The sequence below is a fragment of the Callospermophilus lateralis genome, chromosome 9, assembly GCF_048772815.1.
Source record: "Callospermophilus lateralis isolate mCalLat2 chromosome 9, mCalLat2.hap1, whole genome shotgun sequence".
Classification (NCBI taxonomy): domain Eukaryota; kingdom Metazoa; phylum Chordata; class Mammalia; order Rodentia; family Sciuridae; genus Callospermophilus; species Callospermophilus lateralis.
In genome coordinates, this window is record NC_135313.1 from 108946650 (window position 1) to 108967310 (window position 20661).

The following is a 20661-nucleotide window of genomic DNA, read 5'->3' on the forward strand; positions in this document are numbered from 1 at the left end:
GGAGTCACATAGTATTTACTTTTTTTGCTTGCCTGGATACCCTCATTAATTATTTTGAGATTCACCTGTGCTGATTCATTCAATAGTAGTGCCTTTTTATTGCCAAGTAGCCCATGGTACAGATATACTACAATTGGCTTGTCCATTCACCTGTTGATAAACCTCTAGGTTGTTTCCAACTTTTGACATAAATAAAACTACAACACACATCTGTGCAGTCTTTGTGCAGATATATTTTCATTTCACTTGCATAAATATCTAAAGATGGGATGGGATGACTAGGCCAGGCAGAAAATGGTTAGCTTTTAAAGAAAAATCTGAATTGTTTTCCAAACTGGTTGTACCATTTTAATCTCTTACCATCAGTTTCTGAGAAGTCTAGATGCCCCACACATATTTGGTCTCTGGGAATTTTTGTTTTGTTTTGTTTTAGACATTCTGAATACATAGTGCTTTTTAATTTGTAATTCCATGATGACTAATAATGTTGAACATGTTTATGTGGCTTATTAGACATTCATCTGTCTATTCTTATGAACTATTTGTTTACCTATTTTTCCAATTTTCTTATTGGTTAGTTATCTTCTTATAAAGTGGTTCTCCATAGACATATATGTTGTTTGTGCTACCTTGCTATCTTCTTCCTGGTGTTTGGAAGAACAAAGATTTCTGATTTTTAAGAAGTACAATTTTCATTGTTTTATTTATGTTCATGCTTTGGGGGCCATATCTAAGAAACTTTTGCCTAGCCCAGGATTGTACCAATTTTCTCTTTTTTTATAGATATTTTACAGCTTCAGGTTTTACATTAAGGCTTATACTTTTGTGTAAGAGTTAAAGTCCTTTTTTGTCCATATGGCTATCCAGTTGGTCCAGGACTATGTGTCAAAGAGACTTTCCTTTCCCCCATTGAGTTACCTTGGCACCTTGCCGAAAAACAGTTGACCAGATATGTGTGGGTTTATTTCTGGGCTTTGTGCTCTCCATGAATTAATTCAAGCCAATAATGATCTGCCTTCATCAGTGCTCAGTTCTCTTCTCTCAGAAGTTTCTTGATTCTTGACTCTAAGACAAATAAGAGGCCAATCTTGCTGAGGTGATGGAATTATTCTGTCTGAAGCAACAGGAATGGGAGATGCTGCTGACATTCTGATACCACAAATTGCTGCCTTTCTTTATGCAGTGATGGAAAGATAGAGGCAGGAGCATGCTAAGGGCCTTGTTAAGTACTTGTTAATAATATTTTTCATAAGTACTAGTCAATACCACTCCTAAATTCAATTTAGAGTTATGCGCGATAGCATATCATACTGAAAAATAAGTCTCTATTGCTGATGGAGGATCCAGGAATTATAGGTTACTGCACCAGAAAGCATCTATAACATCACCAACCTGGGCTGAAAAGAGCATCAGTGAAGGCATTTCCTGGATGGCTCAATACAGCCTAATCTTGCAGCACTAAAGACATCAAAAAAGGTCAGCCAGGTTTCTTAGAATCCTCTTCTCTAGCGCAACAATAATTTTAGCCAACACTCATTCAATAGTTATATGCTGAGCAAATCCCTGTTATCTTTTTAATTTTGTTAACAATTGTACCATGAAGGTACCATTCTTTGCATTTTACAACAGACAAACTGAGGTAGAGAAAAATCAAACAACCTGCCCAGGTTCCTTCAGGCAGAAAGTGGCTAAGTTGGTATCTGCCTTCCTGCCTTCAGCTCCCACTGGATTAAGAAATCCCAGTGCTATATAGCCTCAGAGCACTCACTTCGTATACAGCCTTTAGAAACTCAATCCAGGGATGAGGCACTCACTTCAGAAAACCCAGGGATGACAAGCTGACTGAGCAGGAAGCATGCCAGGAAAACACTCACTTTGCCCAAACCTTTACTGCCCTCTCCCTCGTTTCCTTTTTTTCTGTTAAATGTTTCCTCTCTCCAAAGGGATGCCATGAAGATCCACTGGCAGGGGCAGGCTGAGGGGAGGCAGAGTTGGAACTAGAAAAGAATGTGAAGACGGGAGTGTCTGCGGATAAACCACTTTAAGAGTGGTCAAGGAGCTTGAAAGTCAACACCTAGGTAGGAAGTAGCAAGTAAAAAGTAACTGAAGATAGCAGGAAGAGAATGGATGAGTATAAGAGGGAGATTTCCAAGGACATGGGCAAGGAGAGACCTCAGAAGGCTGACTGTGTGGAGGGGAGAAGCCCTGTGTTCAAGAGATGGACCAGAGGGAGAAAGCAAGTGGAACCTTGCACTAAAGACAGGGGCGTGGAAAAGAGGCAGGACAAGCCATTTCCATCCCCCTGCAAGCTGAAGAGTCACTAATAGCCAAGGTAATAATGGCTGAAGAACATAAAAAGAACTCCTACAAACCTGAGTTACAGGCCCAAACACCTGCAAACACAAGAGCCTATAAATCTAAGATTGACTGCCACTTCTACAGCCAGGAAGATCCTTGAGGAAAGTTTTTGGCTACAGACTTACAGACCTAAAACACCTTTATAAGAGTTCTATTTCCTCCTTTGTTCATGAGAGTACAATTCCATCTCAGAGTCTTATGGGAGCACATCCATCCCCACAGGATCAATGGAGAGCTCCCCAGTCTTCAAGAGTGGGACACTTCAGCAAGACTTGTCGGACAAGTCACCCCTGATAGAAAACTACTGCCCTGCTAGACACCACCCTCCCAGTCTACAGGGCCTGGACACAATATGAAGCTAATGTCAGCTGCCTGTAAGAAAATGAGCAATCAAGGGGCTCCCTGTTATTGCTGGAGTGAAGCTGCTTTGCTCTGGTGGGTGGGATGCATTATTAGGCCAAAACAGTGGGGAGACAAACAAAGGGCAGCTTGCAGGGCTCTCCTGGTATTCAAGGGAGAAGAAACAAAATTTTGCTAAGGAATTGTCCCTGATTTACAACACAGTTATTTTGCCTCTTGCTTCCTCTTCTTTTACTCCCCCCCCCCTTCTCTCTGTATACTTCTTATACTCTGAGGCTCTTGTGTAAACAGAGAACAAAGATATGGGAGAAACAAGAGGTTCACCAGAAACCAGTGGCTCCTGCAGCCATTCTGCCTGGAATGGCCACCACCTCCCCCTCCTCCTGCTCCTGCTCCTTCCTCCCACCCTGCTATCACTGGTCTTGCCAACACCCACTTGTCCTTCAGAAGAATGGAGATTCTGCCCTCCGGGAAGTTCCCAGCACAAATCCCCGCGTCCCAGCTGATAGAAAGTCTTCTCTCTGTTCTCATGTGACAGTCTCTATCAAGAGACTTTTCATCTCAAACAGACTATATCAGCTTTGGGGGCTCTCCCCAACTGTGAGCTCCTTGGGAGCAAAATGCAAGTCTTCTGAGAAGTACTCCACAGAGCAATGTAAAATCTTTAGCCATTACTGCTATTTGACTCTGTATCTCCAGTGCCAAGAGACAAAGAGACATTCAAGTAGCAATTATTATTAGTAGCAACATGTGGCCATGTAGGACTACGGTAATCATCATGGGAATCAGCATAATTGACAACATGACCACTTCAGGAGGTTAGGCCCAGACACTGGCCAAGAGCTCAAGGCAAAGAAGTCACGGTCCTCCAAAGGCCGAAGAAGATAACAGGGTGGTCACAGATCAGAACAGTGAGCTCACAAGCAACAACTTGGATTCTAGAGCCTTGGAATCAAATACTACCATCTCCTTCCTGTGCAAAACATGTGACAGTTTATAAGGCAATACCACATTCATTACGTCATTTGCTTTCTACAATCTCTGCTGTGACGTTGGTGGTACTATACCTATTTAACAAGTGAGGAAATGATTCTTACAGAGGAGAAATGGTTTCCTAAAAGTCACCCAGCTAAGGAGTGGTTGGTTAGGTTTCAAAGTCAGGTATTCTGATAGTGCATTCTATGTTCAGTGAGTGTGGCCCAGAGTTAGCTACGGCCACCTGAAGACTGCAGGAGAGCACTATCAACCCATCCCGGAAACCACAGCAAGATCCCCAAGAGTCAGGGGTTCACCAAAGTCAAGCATCAGAGTAGCTGCCAGTGGACAGTGTGGGGTCCTGAATAAGAGGAAGACCAGGAGACAAGAAAAAGGGGCTGAGAGGCCCAGCCTGAAATTACCACACATCTCAAAAGTTGGAGTAACTTTGATTAGCAATTCAGAAACCTCAAAAAGCAGAACCTGAAGAGCCAATTACAGAAGAAATGTCTCCCAGTGGCAGTTATTTCTAATTGCTCATCTGATCCTTATTATAAATCTCTAACCTAAGTATTATGTTAAACATAAGGAAACGAGGGTTCATGGAGGGCATGTGATATGCCTGTGATCATGCAGTAAACAGGGGAAAAGCAGAGAGGAGAGTCACACCTGGACAGGTTCTCAGCAGCCCTGGTGGCTGTGCCTTCCACAGGGTCCAAGTTTCCTATGGCCCCCTGTTCCATACTTGTCCTGCTGAATGTTCTAAGACTTCTTGGTTCACCCCAAGTGGGTCTTTTAAGAGACAAGGTAGCAGAGGTACCTTGGTCCGTGGTCTAGAGTGCAGGGGGTGTTGCTGTGGGGTAAGGGGCAGGGGTGGCAAGAATAGCCAGAAAGACAGGGAAAGTATAGCTAGGGGCCTAGGCACCCTCCCTGTAGCATAACCCTTGGCAGCATGGCCCTCTGGGAGCATAAGGAGGAAGAGAACAGACAGGAGGACCAGGCCCCCAAAAGTACCAGGAGCCAAGACAGCCCTGGACCAGGGTTCAAATCCAGGCTGCCTCCAGTCAGCTGATAACCTCAGAAAGATCACTTCAGCTTTCAAAACCTGTGTGCTAGCAAAAAAGAGAAGTATAACCACCTGCCAGTTCTTATGAAAACAAGGCAGTATCGAGGTAAAAACAGGAAGAGCACCATGCTTCTTTTAAAGCAATCCGTATTTGACATCCACAACCTAGACTCATCAAAACAGCATGTTATGTAACAAGTTTTACTTGTCAATAAATAAATGAAATAAATAAGGTGCAGTAGGTAAGGCAGTCAGAGGGTACCTGCTCATTTTGCTCATTTTTGTTTAGAAGTTGTTCTCTTTCATGCTACAAATAAATAAATAGGAATCCATTAACATAAGGCAAGTATTGACTACTCTATCACAGAACTGCCCAACTTCCGACTTCCAGAAGAACTACAGTCTGGGCATTTTTAGAAGCGGCTCTTTTGGAATCTGTTCCATTAACCAAACAAGGCACTGACTGCAGGAGGTAAGGCTTATCTTACTTGCTTATGAAGGCTCCCAGCTGATTCCCCAGAGTCTGGTTTGGGGTTCCCCAGAGAGCCAGGATGACCTGATTCCTCCCCCAGCAAAGCCCTGAGGGGCTGGCATGGCTGTCAATGCCACAGAGGCTCAGAGCCAGCTGACTTCATGGTTGGGTAATTCCCAACTGCACAGCTCTCTTATTCAAAACTGACCCATTCTTCCATTTACTCTCAGAAAATTGTGCAGCTGAATTAAAAAGAAAGCAGCCCAGGGAACAGGGTTATGGGAGGGAAAACATGGCTTCAGAATAAATAGAAATCAAATGTAAAACTACAGCTCCACAGCTGGGGCAAAGGCCACAGATATAACTGAGAAGGGAGTTCATGACATTAAGGCCCTAAGATCCTGCAGCCTGGTTTCATCCAGATCCTACTTACAGCCTGGCATCCAGGAGAAGTAGCAAACTCCCTGCATTCAGGCAAGAGCCATGTTTTATTTGACCTGCATGAAAGTATCCTCCCACTCCCAGGCAGGGTTTTCATTTTTATTTTTTTAATTAGTTGCCAATTTATTTCACAGTAGACACAGGTTTCTATTTTTTTCCTCAAACCTTGCTGCTAGACCTGACAACACTGGCCCATATTCTGATATAAAAACTCAGGGGGAGGACAGAAACTTCATATCTCCGGTAGCTACAGATCTGGTTGGCTTCTCCTGTTCTTGTTTCAGGACTGGCTTCTGCAGCATCTGAGTGTATGAATCTTAATTTACATAAAGCATTATGGAATAAATGCTCACTCTGATTTACGGCGGGCCAGAGGTTGGGGGCTTGTTGATAGCCTCTTGGAATCCAGAAGCTTCTTGCACAGAGCAAAGAAATCAGAAGACCTGGTATTGAAAAACCTTTGGCCATGACCTGCATTTTATCTGGTCCCTGTGTGCCACTCAAATAGGAGGTCTCCCACTATGCAGGAGGGAGCTTGTGCAGTTTGAAAGCCCCTTTTTAAACTGTTTATAGTGCTGAAGGATCAAATAGATAAATATATATGTATATAATATATAAATGAAATAATATATATGTGTATATATACACACATATATGTATGTATATATGTATATATAAATGTATATATGAATATATACATATATATGCATATAAATGTATATATGTATATATACATATATATGTATGTGTGTGTGTGTATATATATATATATATGAGACATGTTCATAATGTATAAAACACTGCAGTAAGTATGGGTTCCCCAAGGAAGGATTCGTTTTGGGCACAACCATGGAGCTCTTCACCCCCTGTGAACTCTACCTGGAGCAGGACATCACTGTAGATATTTCTACCATGACGTGGAATTTAAGTTGGTTAGCTTTGCTTAAGAGTACACACATGGGCCTGGCATTGTGGTACATACTTGTAATCCCAGTAGGACAGGAGGCTGAGGCAGGAGGATCACGAGTTCAAAGCCAGCCTCAGCAATGGAAAGGTGCTAAGCAATTCAGTGAGACTCTGTCTCTAACAAAATTCAAAATAGGGCTGGGAATGTGGCCCTCTGGTTGAGCACCCCATAGTTCAATCCCCAGTACCTGCCCCCCCAAAAGAAGAGTTGTACACATGGGATAATAAGAGACTGTTCCCTGTGAAAAGTGGTTCACCTACCAAGAAAAACACAAAGAGGCCCTCTACAAGAGCTGTGAACACAGTCATCCATCCAACATCAAGTTAGCCCTGCTGGAAATTGACTTTTAATGCCTAAGTGAATGAATGTGCTGACTGGTTAATGCTGAAAATTTCCACCTATAAACATTTCTTAAAGTTGAAGCATATTTCCCTGCCCTGAAAAATGCAAAAATGTTATCAGTCATTCAACATGTAAAGGTACCCTCAGTGACTTCATAACTTAGATTCAGAAAGACTGGAAAATGGGATAGCAAGCTTGATAGAGGAAAAAGATGGAAGAGTCCAAGGCCCTGGGCAACCAGAAGATCAGAGTGAGAGAATTCACTAATTAGGAGGTGAAGAGCACAAGAGTATTACACTAATATCTGCTTCAGCCAGCTCTATTCTGAGAAAGACTGACTAACCTAAGTGTGCATTCCTACCCTGGCATCCATCTTTCCTCCCTGTCACTGAGTTATTAGAGAATAAGCCTTGGGCCAACTGTGGTAATGAATAATAGTTAAAAGGGATGCTGTTATCTCAGCCTGAGAAGGAGGGAGACAATAACTGAATGCAGCCATGTCAGTGTCTCTACTGAATCCAATAGAATTTTCCTGCTTCATTTACACCATCCCCATCAACACACATGTACACACACATACACACACACACACACACACACACACACAAATGCAATAGATCACCCCAAAAGGATTAGCATGTTCTTCCAAAAGTGAAATAAATGTCTGTCTGGGCCTCATATAAGATGGTACATGTGGCCAAGTTCAAATCAAATCACATCCTGAGGAAAGAGCTGTATTTTGCATTCAAATTGCTTTGAACTTGTACACAGAGAATTATTGTAATGGCAGCATCTTCATCTCCTGGAAACCAAATTGGTTGCCTTCTATGAACATTGCCTGATAGAAGACTCTAAAAATATTTCTTTTCTTAGCATTCAAAAGGGGAGAAGGAAAAAAATGTCAAGGGTTTGGGTAATGACTCTCACCTAGAGGACAAAGCAGTCAAGACACATTTAAATATGAAATTGTATCCTCCAGTTTCTATATTCAAATATCAGCTGTGCTAGAAAAACTCACGTGAACAGATTTATGCAATGAATTGAAGTGCAAAGGAAAAAATAAATAACTCTTATTGCAGAAATCGTTGAATGAATACAGAACAACAGATATAAACAATACCGATTGGATCCCTCTGCTACACAAAATAACCCAATTTTTCTTTATTAAAACAAAGACATCTTATCTTAAAACTAATCAGAAGACCTAAGGAGAAGAACATAGACCCAGTACCAGCTCAATTATTTGGAGTTTCTTCCTCCTGCCCAGTGCTTTGCTCTGCCAACTCATCTGCATCCCCGCCACGAGTTCTTCCAGACCCCCCCAAAATGTTGTACATTATCTCTGAACCTGCCAACCCCCACCAGTAAATCTGTGGTGAGAGGCAGCACAGGAGCTGGTACTGCTGGGAAAAACTGTTAAGGAAGAAGAAGGACCTTACCACTTCTGGGAGCAGCCTCGTTGAGAGGTCATGGATGGCTTTGACCACTATACATATGGATGACAGAAGGAATATCACCCCCAAGATGACACAGGCTCTGCAAAAAAACAAAACATTGAGAGTCTTAACGGGGAGAACTCCACACTGCTGAAGAGTTGGCACAGTTGACCACGAGGAGCACACCATCTGAAAAGTGGATTTTGCCATGATTCACTGCACACTCCCCCCCCCACCCCGAGTCCCAGAATGGACACCAAGTTACTCTGGGAGAACACAGTTCAGGATTTTATCAACAAAGGCAACCTCACAGGTAAGGGGTTCACCATCCTACATCATCTTGCAGTATTCCATGAATGCTGGCAACCGAAGGGTCTGCCATAAAAGCGTCATGAAAAAGCCATCTCCCTTGCCTGGCAAACATGCTGCTTCAATCCTGCTCAGGCTAAAGGATGAAGAGTTTAGTACCAGAATGGAGACTGGCACGGGACATCCCAAGCTCGGCCATTTAACTTGTTGCAGGTTCTTGGTCAAGGAACTGAAACTCTTTTTAGCTTGTATTTTCTCACCTTTTGGATAGGAATAATATGTCCTCCCTGAAGAAGGAAACGAAATGATGAAGTAAACTGTTGATGATTATAAGCTGAGACAAAGGAAGGCAGCTCCCGATGCCTCTTCTGGAGATGACTCTATAAAATACAAACCTTTGGATTTTCCCAGCCAAAAGAAGGAGGAATGATTTGACAATTAGAAAAGACAGAGTGTTTATGGTAAGAGAGAGGAAGGAAAGAAGGACAGAAAGGAGAGGACAGAGCGGATGACAAGAAAGAGAGAAGGAAAAATAAAAAAGGAAAAATAGAAGAAAGGATGAGGTCAAGCAAAATACCCAGCACAGGAGGAGGCAGGAGCAAGTTAGGATGAGGCCAATGATAAGAGTAGATGATACACAACTGGGAAGGTCAGCGGGGAGAGGACTGATAAGAAAATCTATGGGGTTCATGACAGAATCTGGCAATCCAGATACAACAAATCTCAGGAGACAGAAAATGAAAGTAAATAAGAGGAAATGCTAATCCTGATACAAGGGTCAAAATACCAAAATGGAGAGAAAGAATACAAGGACAACTACAATTAGTTTTAGATCATTCCTATCCCAACATGGTGCCTCCATCATTTGGAAACCTCTTCCACCAGGTAGCAAATAAAAATCAATTTTCAGGGCTGGGGTTGTGGCTCAGTGATAGAGCACTTGCCTAGCATGTGTGAGGCCATGGGTTCAATTCTCAGCACCACATATAGATAAATAAACTAGAAAATCAAGGTCCATTGACAACTAAAAATATATCTTTTAAAAAATGTTTTTTCATTATTCTTCTTGGATTCCCTCTTCTAGACTAACAGCACATTCCCAAACTGTTCACCTAATTTTGAAGTGGAACCTACGTACAATCCTAATAAATCCGTGGATAGATACAACCCCCCCTAATTTAGAAGTGAGGAATACAAGCAGGTGAACCCACGGCATGGAATGCACTTAGGAGTCTTCTTACCCACCCTCTAGTGGTAGGTTTTATCCTTTCAAAGACACAGAATGAATCATTGCAGGCTGGAGCAAAAACACACAAAAAATGAACACATAGATAGAGGAAACGGTAATGAATGGGCTAGGATCTTGGTGGAGACTTGAGCAAATGGATGAGTCACCATCAGTGCCATGCATTCTTGTAATGAGCCCCCACGGAAAAACATATGCTCGAGAGGGAGAAAAGAGAATGTGGGCAGTAAAAACACATGGCCATGGCTGACCAGCTCAGTTGAGATGGTGCACCTGGGGCAGGTGACCAAGTGCTCTCAGGCCCTTACTGGAAGGTCCTTTAGTAACTAGGGACTGGAACAAAGGCAGGGATTCCCCGAGTTTCAGGATCAGTTTGAAGCAAATACCAAGCACCTCCTTGGAAGATGGCCAGCTGTACTCAGTGCTTGGAATAACCATTTATACCTGAGAGCAAAGGGGCTGGAAGGGGTCCCAGTACAGACAAAAAGATTAAAGTCAATTAGGCCTCCAACATAAGTTTTTTTTTTTTTTTTTTTGGGGGGGGGTTACTAGGAAAAGAACCCAGGGCCTTGCACGTGTAAGCTAGTGCTGTACCACTGAGCTACATCAGCAGCCTGCAAAATTTTCATTTGTTTTTCCAAGAGTGGAAAAAAAAAGTAGGATTTATTCAAGTGAAAAATAGAAACAGAAGTCTTGCAAGAGCAAGAGGTCAGTTTTGCAATGTGGTTTTTTTCCCCTCCATTCACAAAACTCCTGGGTGACTGGAAAAGACTCCTTTTTAGGTAAATTCAATCACAAACTAAGCACCTCCCAGCCACTGCACTCTTCCAGGGAACTTTTTTTTTTGCTGCCTGACAAACACCCCAGTTCGATATATCAGACTCTCTAGGGTAAACCTAGACCTCTGCATTTTTTTATAAAAGCTTCCGGGCAATTCTAATGTGTACTGGCCTAGTTTAATTTTAATCTAATACTAATGCAAGGCCCAGACCCAAGCGAAGCTCTGTCACCAGGGAGCTCATTCTATGAGGCAAAGCCCATGACTCCCTGGAACAGAGGCAGGGAGAGAGTGGTCACTCAAGCAAGGAGGGAAAGACTGGTCTCATGGCCTTTCCAGGCCCCAGGCCCCACAGAACATGTGTTTACTGATTAGCTTTTTCTCCCTGAGAAACAAATAGGACAGCTAGACCTTCTCTAGGTGATTTGTCCACTATATCCTCTTCTCCATTCTCCTGGGGGGAAAAGGAAACAAATAGCCTCGGCTTCTTCCGGATAGGGAGCAGTGATACACAGGAAATCTACTTCTGTGAGATCACTGCAGGCATGGCTTGATCATGCACAAAAAGTGGGTTTTCATTTTATTAAATTACTTAATATATGTATATTAGTTAAAGCATATATATATTTTAATTTCATTACATTACTCAAGTATATATGCTTAAGACAAGTTTAAACACAGCAAGAGCCTCGAGACATAATTTCTTGCTTACTTATCGTTAAGCAAAGCTACACTATGAATTCCTTAGGTCAAAAAAACATTTTAAAATAAAATTTAAAAATGGACATTTAAAAACACATTTCTATTTCCTAATATCTATAGTAGCATGTGGCAGGATGTCTCCAATGTATCTGTAGAGTGGATATAAACATCAATGGATTGATTAATCACTAACTGATCTGTAAGTTACTCCCTATAGATTCTAAGGGGCATCAACTGTTAGGAAGAAAGAGACTCTTAACCCTTCAGTCAAATGCACATGGAGTAGCCCACACTGTGAAGTAATTCTGAAATATAACAAAAGTCAAAAGAAAATGTGTGATCTGGTTTATTAGACTTGAGTTTCACAGAACTTTAATCATTATTTTCTTCACCGAGACACCTGTGAAAATGCCCAAAAATGTTTCAAGAACTCACTGTCAATTTCTTTTAAATGTGTTACAAATTCAAAAACCACAGTCGCCCCTCCTTCAACACTGCTGGAGCCTGTGTCTTAGGACCCAGCCACTCTGACAGCCCAAAGCAGCTATTAATAGCAGAGGGTGTGATGCTATTTTTTATGGCTTATTAATAATATATTGTGTTTACACAGCAGCTTTCTCCTCAGGCACTCAGAGTTCTGCACATCAGCTCACAAATCCCCTGGAGGCAACTCACCAGACCTAGGTTTTTGTTTTTCTCCTATTTTATTAATGAGGAGGGAGAAAGGTATGTTTCATAAATACAAGGAGTCAAAATCGCATGTTGAGGACTAAGAGGCCTACCCAAGGTCACCCAAGGAGTTTGAAGTCTACTCAGAAATAGAACCCAAGTCAACTAATGCCCTCCCAGTGGCCACTCCCAGTCAATCATTCAACCACTGAAAGACTCTGGATGTTCAAATCACATGCTCAAACCAATAAAGATTCAGGTCAGGAGCAAACATGGCTGCTTCTGCATCTGTGTGAGCTACTTCCAAGCTTAAGGACAGATGGCAGAGGGTGGAAAAGGATACCTACTCCCCTAGCACATGTGGCCTTCACCTGGATAGGCTGGCAAGACAAGAGGACACTGAGGAGCCAGGTCATCAGAAAGCACATCAATATAGTCCCCCGATGGACCCAGACTGAAACTGATCTTAAATTCCCACTGGACCACATCAATGTTTATAGCAGCTCAATTTACAATAGCTGAACTGTGGAACCAATCTAGGTGCTCTTCAACAGATGAACGGATAAAGAAAATGTGGCACATAAACCCAATGGAATATTATTCAGCCTTAAAGAAGATCGAAATTATGGCATTTGCCACTAAATGGGTGGAGCTAGAGAATATCATGCTAACAGAAATAGACCAATCCCCCAAAATCAAAGGCCAAATGTTTTCTCTGATAAGTGGATGCTATTTCACAATAAGGGGACTTGGGGCTAGGGAAGAATAGAGGTCCTTTGGATTAGATAGGGAGAGTCAAGGGACAGGATGGGGTAGAGGGGTAGGAAAGATAACAGAATGAATCAGACCTTATGACGCTATGTGCATATGTGATTACATAAACAGTGTAATCCTACATCATGTACAACAAGAAGAATGAGAAGTTATACTCCATTTATGTATGATGTGTCAAAATGTATTCTATTGTCATATGTAACTAATTAAAACAAATTAAAAAAAATTCCCAAGGGACCAGCAGTTATCACAGTGTGAGCCACAGATCAGTAGCATTCACACCACCTAGGAACTTGATAGAGAAACAAATTCTGAGTAAATCCTCCCCAGCCCTACTGAAGCAGAAGCTCTAGGATAGGGCCTTCCAGTTGATTCTAATGTGTGTTCAAATTTAAGGAACTATATTAAGACACAAAGTTCAAAAGAAACCCTAGTGAAATCCAAAGAGATGGCCAAAGCCATTACAAAGAAATGATTAAAGGGGGTTAAACTCACCTTTTATTTTCCAGCTAAAAACTACGAATTGCTAACTGTGCATAACATTGGAAATCTAGGAATAATCTAGAATCATTTACTTTTTGCCTTTGAAATTATAAGGGCAAAAACCTACTGACAGGTATTCACATCCAAACAGAGGTCAGACTGAAAATTTGGTCCCGTGTCAATTGCAGGTTGAAAGGTCTATAGCTCCTACTCATGAGGCCTAAGTCCTGTCATGCCAATTCTAAGTAACTTCCCCTCAGATCAAAGGAGCCACGCACCAGAAGCTTCTCCCATCACTCTAATTTACAACAAGCCTAAAACACCGTGTAGCCCTGGCAATTAACCAATCCAGGTCACAGTTTAAAGCACAATTATTTTGGTGATCATGTTTTATCATAGTCTCCAAAGCACTTGTAATCTGCGGCACTGTTCAAATGTCAAACAAATAATGAAAAATAAAAGACAGCCAAGTGGTATGAGCATGTTTAGCACTTAGGACTCCACCATTGCGAATGTTCATTTATTCATAGCTCTTTCTCTCCATGAGTTCTGCCATTTCAAAAAAAGCCACAAACCAAAATTGGTTTGGAGGCAGTATAAAAGGAAGGAGAAAGTCAGTAATGAATGGTGGTAAGACAGTCCCCCATTCTCTATGAGAGCTATGCCCAACAAGCACCATTTTGCTTGAGATTCTGCCCCTCCCCTCACTCCATCATTATCACCTCCTGCCTCCTCTCTTCTTCAGCAGCTCCCTCTCTTCTCCTAATATTTTTATATCATCTTCATCTCTTTTCTTGACTCTCCTGGGCTCTAGGTCTCATTTCCTTTCTCTGTTCATGTTCCCATCTCCCCCTCTTCAACTTCATCCACCGGCTGTTTTGTGAATGGGTTACAGCTAGGGTGAGGTTGAACTGGGTTGGGTATGGTCCCTCAGAACAGAGCTCTCCAGGCAAGAGGTCCATACCCCTGTTCATAGTTAGACCATCCGTATCTTCAACATGCAGCCACTAAAGATCTCTCCTTTCTCAACAAGTGGCCATTTGCTTTTATCTGTAATAATACACAAGCTGAACTGAACCAATAGAAATCCCATTCCCCACCCCCCCCACACACCTCCAGGGATAGAAACTAGAGCTTCTTACATACTAGGTCTTTTCCTTAAGAAGTAGGGAGAGGAAGCTTTTAAATCACACAGAAATCTTTCCAGAGGAGCTCTGAGTTGACTTTGAATGAAGTCAAAAGTCAATCCAAAGGAGCTGACTTGGTAAAGAGGGATAAAAAGCAGATTCAAAGGCATATCAGATTCCTTTGTTCAGCACATTTATACTGTGCAACTACTTTGTGCCAAGCACCATTCTAGTGAGCAGGCCATGAAGATATCTGGTGGAAGAACCCTCCAGGCAGAGAGAAGAGCAAGACTCTGAGGCAGAAGGTCTGCCTGACATGAGGGAGATACATCAAGGCAACCACAAAGGGTATGAGAAAGAGGGAAAATGGTAGAGGTGAACTCAGACAGTGAGGATCCTATAAGGTCTTGGAGCCATTACAAGGATGTAGGCATTTACAAAGATGGAAAGCCACAGGGGACTAGAACTTGGAAATAACACTGTGTGGCACATTTTAACCAGATCACTGCTGCTTGGCAACAGCAGAAATGAAGAGAAGAAACTGTTACAGTATTCAGGTCAGCTGAGAGCATGACAAAGGATGTCTTAGGTCAGGATAATCATACTGAAGGAGTGAGGTTTTTGGAGATGGTCTGATTCTGAGTCTTGGTTTGTTCAGGGATATATTCCATTTTATTAATGCATGATATTAAACAACAACAAAAAAGAGTCCAGATGATGCAAGCCTTGGGACCTAAGAAAAGGGAAAGATGGAGCTGCCATTTCCTGAGGTAGGAAGAATGTGGGAAAAGCACGTATTGAAGGGGAAAGATCAGAAGTTCAGTTTTGGACATGCTAGATTTGATATGTCTGTTAGACATCTGTTATGGTTTAGATGGGAGATGTTTCTCAAAAACTCATGTGTGAGACAAGGCAAGGAAGTTTAGAGGTGAAATGATTGGGTTTTGAGGGCCTTCACCCAATCAGCGAATTAATTCCCTGATAGGGATTAACTGAGTGATAACTGAAGGCAGGTCAGGTGTGGCTGAAGGAGGTGGGTCACTGAGGGAGTGCCTTAGGGGTTTATATTTTGTCCCTGGAGAATGGAGTCTCTGTCTCTCTCTTCTTCCTGGTGCCAGGCTGCTTTCCTCCACACTTTTCCACCATGATATTCTGCCCCACCTCAGGCCCAGAGGAAAGAAGCTAGCCCTCTATGCACTAAGACCTCTGAAACTATAAGCCCCCAAATAAACTTCTTCTCTTCTAATTGTTCTTGTCAGGTATTTTTGGTCACAGCAATGAAAAAGCTGATAAAATAACATCCAAGTGGAAGTGTTGAAAAGACAATTGGAGATGGGCACTTAGATTCAGAGATAAGTTTAAGTGGAGGACATAAATTGGGAGTCATCAGCACAAAGACTGCATTTAAGTCTCCGAAGTGGGTAAGATCATTACCCACTGCCAAGAAACCACAAATTCCCTAGTAAAGCTGGAGGACAGGTTTCATGAAGAGTCCCTGCTGGAAAGCTGAGTAGAAAGGTGGGAGTGGGCCATCCCTGAGAAGCCTCATGTGCTTAGCTGAGCTGCTTTAGCTTTCTTACAAAAACCAGAGCTCCAGACAGCTTTGAAAATGATGATGATTAGATTTGCATTTTTTAAAGCTAACTCGGGCAAAAATATATTTTGTGAGCAACTGCAGGGCCTGCTTCCTCCTCTCCATTCTTCTTTCAGGCTCTACTCCCAAGGGTAGGATTGACAGCCACTTCACCCTACCTTGAACCAAGGCACCTGACCCAAACTGAGGTGATCAGTCCCATTCCATGGACTTTGAGACCAAGATGAATGATAGTAAGGACTGAAAACCAAGATGATTCATCTCGTAACAAGGATGAGAGAAGTCCGAGTTTGGCCAAGCTTTCCAACCCGAGTGCTTAACCAATATTCCTTGGGGAAGTTGGGCTTACCACGTGGTGGCTGATTCCCTCTTGAGCTAGTTAGGAAATCTCCCCAAATGAGGCAGAAGTTGCAAGGTCTTGGAAATCATACAGCATCCCACCAGACTATTCTGCTGTCTGGGAGTCACAGGCTTACTGAGATCAAAGTGGGGGAGGAATGAGATATCACTTTTGATGAGTGAGTGACAGGGTAAACATGTAGAAGAGCATATGAGAGGGAGGGATGATATTGCTGTGGTCATCCTCAGAAAACACCATCTGCCACAGCAATGAAGAGGCCCCAGTCTGCATCAGCCATGCGCTAGTTTGGCAAACCTTTGTTTCCAGGTGCTCTTTCCCACAAGGGTCAAAGCAGCTTAGACACAGCCTGGTGCTGAGGCTTCCGTGTTGCAGTAGACAAGGGGATGGACAGATGTCAGGGGGAAACAAGGAGGCCATTTCCCAATAGGCCACGGGATAAAGACATACAAGAACTGAAGCCCCCTTGTGATTTCTGGGACTGCCACGCTGGGTGGAGGAACCAGCACCAGCTGTATGGGAAACAATGAGCTTCAGCACTTTCCACAAGGACTTCTTGGCATGACTTGGTTAATTTAGTCTATTATTTCTTTTTATCTCTACAAAAATATTCTAGCATTACCTTAGTAACCTATTCTCCAGTGTTTCAACCTAGTTGATTCCAGCATTTTAAGTAATTGGCTTAAATTGTTCATTTGCTTTGATCCACTTCTGGGAATCTATCCCTAAAGGAAAAGCTTCTTCTGCAGAAGAATGTTCACAGCAGCATTATTTATACTTACAGATGGGAATTATCAATGTGCCACAAAAAGAGTGTTTAAGTTACTGTGATACATCAATTCAGTTGACAATTGGGTAACATTTAAATTGTTTCCAATAGATCACAAAAATAACTGCCTAAAAATAAAAATAAAAAGTGAAAAAAACAGGATTAAAATTATATCTACAGATTATAAATATGTACAAATAAATGTAAATCTGGGAGGAAATTTGGGGAAGGAAATAAACTTTAAAGTAAGAATGGTAAAAAGATAAACTTTTTCCCTTCTATTTTTCTGAATGCTGAATTTTTTTTTCTTTCTCGCCTTCACCCCAGTACTGGAGACTGAACCCAGCTCTATCACTGAACTACTTCCCCAGTCCTTTTTACATTTTTTTAACATCATTTTAAGTTGCCAAGGCTGTCCCCGAATCTGCAATACTCCTGCCTCAGCCTCCCGAGGGGTTGGAAATACAGACATGTGCTACCACATGTGGCCTAAATGCTGTATTTTTTGATAAAAGTTTCTAGAATGCCTTCTCTAGCTACATCTCTTTTTAACATTTCCATTTATTTATGTTCTCACGTGACAGAAAATGGTGGTCTTTATTAAGTCTCAAACCTGAAAACGTAAAATAATCAGGTTCTGTGAGCACCTATGAAATTGAGCGAGGGGCTCAAGTGTGTACGGTATGGTTTTGTGGATTGTCATACTGTTTCTGGGTAATATGCAGTTGTTCCCCAGTATCTACAGTGAGTTGCAGCAGCCCATCATCTGTGCATGCTCAAGTCCTTTAAGCAAAATAGTATAGTGTTTGCATGGAATCTATGTACATCTTACTGTATACTTTATCTTATCTCTAGATTATTTATAATACCTAATATGATGTAAATGCTATGTAAACAGTTGTTTACTGTATTGTTTAGGGAATAATGACAAGAAAAACATCTGTACATGTTCAGTACACTTTCTTTACCAAATATTTTCAATTCATAGGTTAGTAGATACAGAATTTGTGGGTAGGAAGGCCAAGTGCAGCAAGCATTCACCCAAGCTCAACTGTTCATGTCTCCTTTCCCAAGAACGGGTTTCTGGGCTGGGACTGTAGCTTAGTGGTAGAGCACTCACCTTGCATGCATAAGACCCTGAGTTTGATCCCCAACACCACATAAAAATAAACAAATAAAGATATTGTGTCCATCTATAATTAAAAAAAATATTTTTAAAAAAAGACCTAGTTTCCTTATAATGAAAATAGAAATGATTAAAATAACAAAAACAAAAACAACAACAACAACAGTGTTTTCCCTCTCAGGATTGGTGTGAATATGCCAGTAAGATGACATGGTGCACATATCAAATACCAAAGGTAATATTCAAATTTAATCCTTCTTTCATCACTGGGACTTCTGGTAAACCCACCACAGACAGCCCTTTTTGAGGCCAAGTCTTACAGGGGAAAAATTCCTTGAGCCCAATACCCTGTGATCTGTGAGTAAGAATCTGTGACTTACGGAGAACTCTCATGGCATTCTCGTGTGATTTCCATCCATGCTGCCAAGTGGAGGATGCTCTTTCTTCCTAATCTGACAAATTATGAGGGCTGCAAGAGGGGTAATGGTTAATTTGAATTGCCAATCTGACTGGATTGAGATGCCAAGGATTAAGAGGCTTGTGGGTGTGTCACTGAGGTTGTGTCTAGGGCATGTGGGATAGCCAACTGAAATGAGACCTTCCCTAAGCATGGGCAGCAGCATCTAATAGGATGATGCCTTAGATGGAATAAAGTTGGAAGAACAAGGAAGCAACAGCAGATGCATGCTCCATTCCTCTTGAATGGGCTCTTCATTGCTGCTGTGATTGTCTGAAGATATTGGACTCGCACTTCTCTACTCTTCCAAGGTGGATTCTCTAGAAGCTTTTGGCCTCAGACTAGAATAGCACTGTTGATCCCTCTTGTTCTGGAACTTCAGCCTCTTGGACTGTGCAGCTACTGGTTCTTCCACCTCTCCAGCCTGCAGACAGCCATTGTAGACTATTCATCTTCTGGTCACAGAAGTCAACCTAATAAGTCCCCCTTTTATAATTATACTTCCTGTGGATTCTGTTCCCTTAGAGAACCCTGACTAATATAGAAACATTGGACTTTCTTTATCTGGGTGTTTTGTCTATCCAAACAAACACAAACAACTTTTGAATACAGTTTTATGCACAAATTTTCAAACCTAAACAGAAGTGCTTCTGGAGTCGCTAAGCTGGGGTAGGACTTAGGAGTCCAAGGTTCTAGATCTATCCTTGTCATCAACTTAGAGAAACATAGGAAAACATCTCCAGACCCTGGTTTTCTCAGGTTAGAATTAACAATTTTCACTTAAACACCAAGGTTTTGAGACTTTAAAATTCCAGTGCAGATGTAGCAATGGGAATTCCTGCTCATTAAATATTTTTTTTTTAAAATTTTAAATCAACAGGCTTGAGGGACAGATTTATTTACATAACCAAACCCTAAAAACTTAACAGTAGGTATTAGTTACCCATTGGCAAGTTAGGGTAGAAAACATGAGTCTCCCAATGAGGGAATCTGAAAACTCTAGGTTTCTTTTCATATATCACTATAAGCTTGTCAGATGGGAAAAAAGTGCACCATGTTTTTGGCTGGATCTTACTCATTTCTGAAACATCTCTGTGACCTACAAGCTCTACTATTTTGAAGGGCTGACATTTTCTAGCATAAGAGAAGAAAAAATAGATAACACGGAAAGGGAACATTTTAGAAGAAAATGTTATTCGTCCATTGAGTTGGGAAACTAGTTTTCTAAACAGAACGATGATTTAAAATTATTTGAAAAATTATCAATACCTTGGAGCCCCAACAGGTTGCAATTTGGGAAAAGCACATAAATGATTAAACCTAGAACTTTCACCTGGAGGGAGCAAGTTCCTGTACATTCTGTAACTTAAAAGAAGTTTCATTGAAATCTATCACTGAATTCACAAAATACTAAAAGATGAAGATCTTCTGGTAAAGAGGCTATTAAGAACATCACTGATCACATCATCTGAAAAGGCAAATGCTGGGGTTTACATGACCGCTATCATATTGCCACTAGCATACTTCCCATCTCAGGAATGGAAAAAATTAAGGAACCTAACTGTAACTTGCTATAGTGTTGAATTAATACAGAGACATTATAGAATAAAGACATGTAGGGGGAAATGTTTTAAAGCACTAGGGATCACCTAAAATACTGCAGGGGACAATAAGGTGTAGATGGTGCTTTTGGTGCCACATCTTCGGCCAGCTCAGATTTCCTTCCAAGTCTTAGAAGACACATCCCTGTGTTCTTTAACACAGTTCCATCTCAGCACTCACTGCAGTGGCCTGGTATATACTTCTCAGAGACAGAATCCAGCCCCTCTCCCTGCAGAAAATATCATGATAA

The 20661-nt window shown here is 41.7% G+C and overlaps 1 protein-coding gene across 1 annotated transcript in view; it reads right to left on the reverse strand.

Annotated features, from left to right (window-relative positions):
- The window catches only part of Tmem163 (transmembrane protein 163), a 207775-nt gene that overhangs the window by 27330 nt on the left and 159784 nt on the right, over positions 1-20661 (reverse strand). The window contains exon 5 of the mRNA XM_076866581.2: positions 8421-8517. Within this exon, the coding sequence (XP_076722696.1) occupies positions 8421-8517 (97 nt within the window). The remainder of the gene's footprint in view (positions 1-8420; positions 8518-20661) is intronic.